This window comes from Watersipora subatra, chromosome 8, assembly GCF_963576615.1.
Source record: "Watersipora subatra chromosome 8, tzWatSuba1.1, whole genome shotgun sequence".
NCBI classification, from domain to species: Eukaryota; Metazoa; Bryozoa; class Gymnolaemata; order Cheilostomatida; family Watersiporidae; genus Watersipora; species Watersipora subatra.
In genome coordinates this window covers 64,103,388-64,111,324 of record NC_088715.1, presented here as the reverse complement: position 1 = coordinate 64,111,324, position 7,937 = coordinate 64,103,388, and the positions used below count along the sequence as shown (strand labels likewise).

The 7,937-nt window shown below is 38.6% G+C and overlaps 1 protein-coding gene across 1 annotated transcript; it reads left to right on the top strand.

Moving 5' to 3' along the window:
- LOC137402840 (uncharacterized) lies at positions 1–7,920 on the top strand. Its single transcript, XM_068089349.1, has 9 exons — positions 1–23; positions 232–356; positions 571–657; positions 934–998; positions 2,647–2,739; positions 3,404–3,504; positions 4,207–4,366; positions 5,279–5,996; positions 7,318–7,920. Exons 1-9 carry the CDS (start codon positions 1–3, stop codon positions 7,449–7,451), a joined length of 1,506 nt encoding a protein of 501 aa, XP_067945450.1. The 3' UTR covers positions 7,452–7,920.
- Positions 7,921–7,937: the final 17 nt, after the last annotated feature.

The following is a 7,937-nucleotide window of genomic DNA, read 5'->3' as shown; positions in this document are numbered from 1 at the left end:
ATGCTGAAGTTTAAAAAAACAAGGTAATCTTTGGCCACTACTTCGAATGGTTTACTAAAACAAATTCCAGAGTTTTATTGAAGGTTCTGTATACTATCCGGTTTGTTATTTTTAATATGTAATATTTTAATTAGTTTGGGTTGAAAAAAGGTGTGCATGTCGTCAACTCACAGATATCCGTTTTAGTGGCACACCTACATCATCTCCTACATAATCCCCAACACCTCGAAGACCTAAACTTGTTTCACGATTAGATTCTTTAGGAGGGCCCGTTGGTCATGACTCAGTTTCTTTGTTTGACAAAACTGCAGAGGACTCTGAAAGCTCTGAAGAAAGTACTTCTGCAGAAGAATTTGGTAAGTCTTGCTTTGTAGACCACCGTCAAAGACCTCATGCCAAATTTCTAATCTTTAGCCTAAGCCGTGTGTTTATTAACCAGTTTATAACTGGGACAACGTTAACGTTTCAACGCAATAAGGTTTGAGTTTAGGCACTGATATGTCATCATCAACGTGAAAACATTTTTCAAGTTACTCGTTTATCAATTTGCTTACTTTTTGCATTTTTCAGCAACACCCGGCGCCAAGTTGAGGGATGTTACTAAAACCAAGCTGAACCAGCAAAAACGGAAACTGCTGAGCGCTAAGAAACAGCAGAGTAAGTGGTGCCAATATTTGGAGGAGCTGACAACTCGGAATAAATAATGTGGAATCCTCTGCAATTAGGCTTTATAAGATAACGACAGGCTTATGGTTGCTATGGTTTCAGTGTGATGTAAACTGACATGAAGGCAGATTTATCAATAAACTTTTCACAACTATTCATTCAACGAATCATTTGAATAATTGTATAGCAGCCGCCAAAATTATAGTCATGCATTTTATTAGTAGGCACTTTAATGATATACCTCACAATTACGGGTTTTCTTTGTAGATTTGCTGTCCAGTAAAGACTTCTGGTGTCGGCAGCATGAACTTAAAATCTGGATAAGTGAAACAGTCAGTTTCGTGGATTTATTTGCCGCTATTTTTGTTTAGACTCACGATATTAGTGGTATGTTAGTTAGCTGGTAAGAAACAGTAGTGGTATGTTAGTTAGCTGGTAAAAAACAGTAGTGCTATGTTTATTAACTGGTATATAATAGTAGTGGTATGTTAATTAGCTGGTATGTAATAGTAGTGGTATGTTAGTTAGCTGGTATGTAGTCGTAGTAGTGGTATGTTATTAGTTGGTATGTAATATAGTGGTGGACTAGTGGTATGTTAGTTTGCTGGTATGTAACAGTATTGCTGTTTGTTAGCTGGTATGTAATAGTAGTGGTATGTTAGTTAGCTGGTATGTAACAGTAGTGCTATGTTTGTTAGCTGGTATGTAACAGTAGTGGTATGTTTGTTAGCTGGCATGTAATAGTAGTGGGATACTAGCTACGTAAATTCCGGGATATAAGTAAGATTTGACAGAACTTTTAAAGCTTAAAAATCCATCCTCGAAAAATAGTAAAATACTAGTAATCCTACTCAACATGAGATTGACTTGACACAAGGTCCCATTCTTCACCATTCAAGTAGTCATCTCTAGGATTCTTTTTCGGAATAACATGTTCTTTTCTAATTTAATGCTTTTTTCGTAGTATCTGCCCATAAGCCCACACTTCGGTAATCCATTTGACACATCCATGATCGTCCATCCATCCTTTTTCTTATACACGAATCATGATTCCTGACAGAAATCTATCTCGCAACATGACTTTTCTGTTAAAAACATAAATATTATCAGAGGTGGCAGTTTCGTTCTATTAGGGAGGTGGGCCAATACGATCGTGAAGTATTGTTTTCTGTGCCTTATGGTCTTCACTGAAACTGTCATCTCTCGTTCTTTTGTTAATTGTTGTACGTATTGCCGGCGGCACAAAAAACGTGGGCATTTTTGCGGATAGTGTTTTTGAATACCATTTCTTCAGCTACGCATCGCCTGTTTCCTAGCAATTGCACGTCGCTAAGATTCAGGCTGCCTTTTAACGATCAAAGAAGGATGTTGACTCATACAGCAGGTACATGTCGAAACCAGGATTTTTAAACCAAAATTTAGACCATGAACTAAATGCCAGGTCGACTTATATGCCAGAATTTATAGTAGTTAGCATGTAATAGTGCTGGTATGTTAGATAGTTGGTATGTGATAGTAGTGTTATGTTATTAGTTGGTATGTGATAGTAGTGGTATGTTATTAGTTGGTATGTAATAGTAGTGGTATGCTATTAGCTGGTATATAATAGTAGTGGCATGTTATTAGTTTGTACGTAATAGTAGTGGTATGTTATTAGTTGGTATGTAATAGTAGTGGTATGTTATTAGCTGGTATATAATAGTAGTTGTATGTTATTAGCTGGTATGTAATAGTAGTGGCATGTTATTAGCTGGTATGTAATAGTAGTGGCATGTTATTAGTTTGTATGTAATAGTAGTGGTATGTTATTAGCTGGTATGTAATAGTATCGGTATGTTATTAGCTGGTATGTAATAGTAGTGGTATGTTATTAGCTGGTATGTAATAGTAGTGGTATGTTATTAGCTGGTATGTAATAGTAGTGGTATTTTATTAGCTGGTATATACATATGTCATATGGCGGTCTTGCTATGCTTGTAGACAGGAAAAGATGTCAGCACACTTTCAGACACAAAGCTTAGGGCTTACTTTAAAAAATTCACGAGAAAATGGAACAAGCGAACATTACCCCAGGTATGTAGTGTAGTACTAATAGTTCTAATTCCTACCCTGTTTACACCGCTACTATTATCATTATTCAAACTCTTCCCTGCCATCCAGGGAAGAGTTTGAATTTCAGTTTCAAGCTCATCAGTAAATAAGAATACATTTTTATTGCTCTTATATGTTGACACTGTCTTCAACTATGATATGTAGGTAGCCCGGGGTCCATTACCGAATCTACCAAGTACCAACATGGGCGCATCACTTAGCGACTCACTTCATAATTAACAGTAGTATGAAGTAGAACAAAAGTATGAACAAACACTAGCTTGTAATTCCATCTTCACTCTATATAACAACTTATATAGCAAAATTTACGACTACCTTGTAATTATATTACATCTGTCTGTTACAAATACAAGCTGGGCACTAAATATTTGGTACCTGAAGCGCTTGTCATTTCTGCTCAGTTAACTCTATCAGGTACCTGAAGTGCTTGTCACAACCACTTGTAGTTAACTCTGTCAGGTACCTGAAACACTTGTCACATCTGCCTGTAGTGAAATCTGTTAGGTACCTGAAGCGCTTGTCACAGCTGTTTGTAATTAACTCTATCAACCATCTGCTGGTTTGTCAACGTTTGCCTCTCAAGTCACTTTCAAGTTATTCAAAAATTTTCATGTTCTATTTCTAGAAATATTACCGGGGTGTTGATCTTTATTCCTCTCCACTTCCGGCTCTTAACTTGAGTCGTGATTCAGCTACAGACCTCCCTAAGGATGCTGTCGGCAGCGGGTAACTGCTTTGATATTTTAGGAGCAATTTATATGTACAGTATCTCTTCAATTTCTGCTCTGATTTAAGGTTATGTTACAACCTTTTAGCACCTTTTCATATTTTAACACCTCAGAATTGCATCAGCTTCAGTTCTCAGTACATTGGTCTATTCGCATAACAGCTTACCATTTCATATTTTGTACATCTTCTGTTGGTTCTCTAAACACACGAGATGCTTGTCTATTTGTATGAATGCCTTATATTAAAACTTCTTGGGAAGCTTTGAAACCTCTTAGATCTAAGCCCAAAATTTTTTGGCTTCTCATAAACCAAGATAACATCAGCAACAAAATGGTACATTCTTATTTTACAACAAATGTTCCTTTTTTCCAAAATTATAACATTCAGCCATATGTTTAAATAGAAGAACCAAAAAACTAGCTTCAAGCGTGTCATACGCGTGATTATGTTTTTGCGACCGATTAACTCTACTTTGGAGTTGTCATATCATTATATGTCGTCATTATCACTAGCATCTCGCATATTAAAAAGGTTTGCTAATGTTAGAACTCTAGTGATTCGAATGTGTCTAAAAATCTGCAGCCATCGTGCAACTTGAAGTTCATATCTGGCAGGCAGTTTAGTTACCTTTACTGTTTAAGTTCTCGTGTCGGTGTCCACCGTGTTTGACCATGCTGACCTTGTCATATCTTTCATCAGCCTCTGGATAGCTCCACCCATTCCTACGGTAGATCCCTCTGACAGAGAGACAGTTGTGGAGTCACTTCCTCCATCATCCACAAGTGCCTCTATTGGGGGTATTTCGAGCTTTGGTCAGAAGTTGACCAGCTACGAGCATATCCCATCGCAGCCCAGCAAAGTAAGCACAGACTCTCGACAATACTAAATACACCTAAACACCAGCAAAGTAACTGTTAGAATGTTGTCATCATCACTGGTATACGCTGGCATCACATTTCTAGTTACCTTAGTGATGGTTTTATGGAGTCCTGTGTTTGCTCTTGTTTATGCCTTTGTGTTTGCTGTAAGGCTAAGAGGCATGTCTACTATAAGTCTATGAAACATGTGCGTAACACTGCTGGAAGTCTGTGAGACTTACCTGTGACTCTACTCAATGTCTGTGAGACTTATCTGTGACACTACTGGAAGTCAATAAGACTTACCTGTGATACTGACTTGAGTTCATAGCAACTGTTCTACATTATAATCATTGTTTCATCATTTGAATTCGACTAGCCTCCCCACCCTTACCTCAGCTGATTGCAGGCTAGTTTTACTAGTTCTACGAGGTTTTGTTCCGCTGATTATACTGCTCCATCAATTAATCATATCAACCAATCATATCACTGTAGAAGGCCACCGTTCCTATCTAGTCTCTTAGTTACCCGCCATGTTGAGACTTATTCTACGAGTCACCTCCCTTGTCTTATAGCGCTAGCTAAATGGTGTGAATACACATCAGTATCTATTGTTCAATGTTAACCAACAGACGAAATTATTTTTTGCCGTACATTTAATATCTCACTACTAGTTACTAGGTAGCAGCTCACTACTAGTTACTAGGTAGCAGCCCACTACTAGTTACTAGGTAGCAGCTCACTACTAGTTACTAGGTAGCAGCCCAAGGCATAGAACAGAAACCCTAACCCGATCATACATCATTATAGTTGAATGTTAATGCGGTTGGGAAGTGGGCAAATGAAACTTGGTAAATGCTGGCCGACATTGGGGCTCTTTCTGACACGAATCATTTTACTGTCTCCGGTTGCAGCTGTATTTAGAGGATGCTCCTCTGATTGTTAAGACGCCACCAAAGCCCCCTAAGCGTCGAGTACCTACAAGTATACGGACTACCCTGTCAGGTGCCACTGATAATCCTATCTCCACATCTAACACCTCCGGTGTCAGGTTCCCTCAGCCAAGGATGGGGAGCATTGTGTCCTCTATGAGACGCACAGCTACCACATTTAGCGACGGAGCAGACTTGCCTTTGGAACCAAGTCTACCAGAGAACTGCATAAAGGAGAATATCACATCGAAGCCGGAAACGGAAGTAACAGGGGAGGAAACTACGCGAGATGTAAGTCCATCAACAAGTGGAGACGAAACAAAAGTGGAAGAACTTATTTCGTCTCAAAACTTTCACACAGAGAAAATAGGGAAAGGTGCAATGGCTGCTATGCTCGGCCCTGCATCAGATGGCAAATTGAGGGAGAGGGATGAAGGTGAGATGGATAAAGCTCTTGTCTTTAACCTAGATAACAAGGCAGAAGAAACATATGAAGGGGGTGGAGGTGAAGCGCCTGCTCTTGGACGAGTAGACAAAGAAAAGGAGACGAGTGAAGCAATCGGCCATAACCCAGAAGAAAAGGAAGTAAAGAGCTCTCCCCTTCAACAAAACTTCGATGTGACTCACAGCAGTGAAAGGGGAAAGATGCAGTCTCGTTTAGTTGTGACCAACACAATTCCTACGGAAACATGTTCAACAGGTGAGTTTATGAATTTTGCTTCTTACAGACAGTGTTGCTTATAGACTGAGTATTATCATTATGTATGTATCATTATCTTTGTATGTTTATACGACTTAAGTTGTAGTTGTGAGATGTTTCAGTTACAAATGTAGGAAACAAACTTGTAAACTATAATGCATGAACCTTGGTGAGTAGCGAGTATTGGCAAGGTTATAGCTTGTAAATGTTCAATGTTATTTTTCATCAGTGTACTTGTATTATACCAGTACTTACTGCCGTTTGAGGAGCATCAGCCTGCTACTGTTTTGTTGAGGTTCAGTACAGAAGCTGACGCTGCTCTTTCAATTGTTACACCGTAACGGATAACAGCTGAAGAACTGCGATTAGTTGTTTTGGTTTTCGAGTTCCTGCAGCAAAGAGTCATCACTTATTAGTTTAGAGGTCCATGGATTGCTTTTTCAACTTGCTTGTGAGAAATATGTAGCTCTTACTGATCTCACCTTAATTTTGTGGTAAAAGAAGGGTGAGAGCTCTGTGCCTTCCTGTTGATATTATATTTGTTTACATATTTTTCTATTTTTACTTTTTTCATTTCATTTGCAACTAAATCATAGTAACCACTAAAACATATTTTGTGGCCCCAGCATTCGCCATTTCATCCTACTCCACACAATCTTTAAGCTACTAAGCTAAGTTTTAATTGCAGGCTCAAGCAGACTCTCGGGTTGTCTCGTGTTATAATAGTGTTATAGATGTATCAGCATATGTATCCCCTATCACCCCAACTAGTGCTCTTTCTGTTCCCATCTAAGTTACATGAGACTTGATCATCTGCCTGGCAATTTGGAGTCAAACACCCTAACCATCAAGTCATATCATACACATAATATCTGTTGTCTATGTAGAGATAGTAATCTTTCCAGCGACCACTGGTGGGCTAAACGAGACAAAACAGGACTCGAGTATAAGACATCTAAGTCTATGGAAATTAGGCTAGGATTAGTTTTATTGTTGTTCTGTGGTTCCAAAATAATGCTGTGCTCTTTAGTTCAGTTGTAATACCTGTAGCAGTGTTACTGAGGACAACTTATTCTGTGTGAAATTATAAAGACATGAGTTGAATGATATACATGTATCTCTAAAATGTCGGGGATAGATCATTCTCTACTCTAGTTTCAATGGCGGATCTCATTGCATCCTCCTAGGATATTTCCTACCACCACATTTAGCTGTCATGGTAGTAGCCGAGCATACCTAGCTACTTTAGCCCACTACTGGCCTACCAGCATTGCTGACTGAAATTTTCATGTTCTGCAGCTCAGTTCATATATTTCAACAGATAGATATGCTGAACAAGGTGTGGATCTGTCGAATGTAGAAGAATGTGAGGACAACTCTCTTAGTCAGCCTTCATCCACAAAGAGACCTAGATGGGTAAAAGAGGTAGAGAACTCCAAAGAAACTTATGTCTGATTCAGTCGAAGAACTGTTTGCCAATGACCTTTATTACAATCAGGTCATCTTTGCATCACTATGACGCATTAACTTGCCGTTAAATCTCTGCACAATTGTCATGTTAGTTGTTTGGGAACCATCCTGATTTGTACAGCGTGTAGTTTAGATAAAAAATATTATTAGGTCCACTTCACCTTGTAATACCTATACATCACAAAAGAGCATAATCTCAACGAAAGCACATCCCAATATTTGAGATTCTGTACGATTTTATTACCATATGGTAGACTATCCGGCTCACCAAGGCATCTCTTAGTTAATGGTTAGAACAATCTAAATTAATATATGTAAACCTGCCGTTAGCTGCCTTTCATTGCAGAATTGTCCATGTCTTTATGTATTTTCCTTCGACATAAACATCGACTGTTCTCACTTAATACTGGAGTTTTTTCAAGGAAGATTACAACTACCAGAAATGGCTGGTCATGAAGACAATGATTTTTG

Bases quoted from the DNA above. Each gene is read 5' to 3' on its own strand.
- LOC137402840 (XM_068089349.1), top strand. From the start codon at position 1: ATGCTGAAGTTTAAAAAAACAAG. The intron at 357-570 runs GTAAGTCTTGCT...TGCATTTTTCAG, and splicing joins TACTTCTGCAGAAGAATTTG to CAACACCCGGCGCCAAGTTG. The intron at 3,505-4,206 runs GTAACTGCTTTG...ATCTTTCATCAG, and splicing joins AAGGATGCTGTCGGCAGCGG to CCTCTGGATAGCTCCACCCA.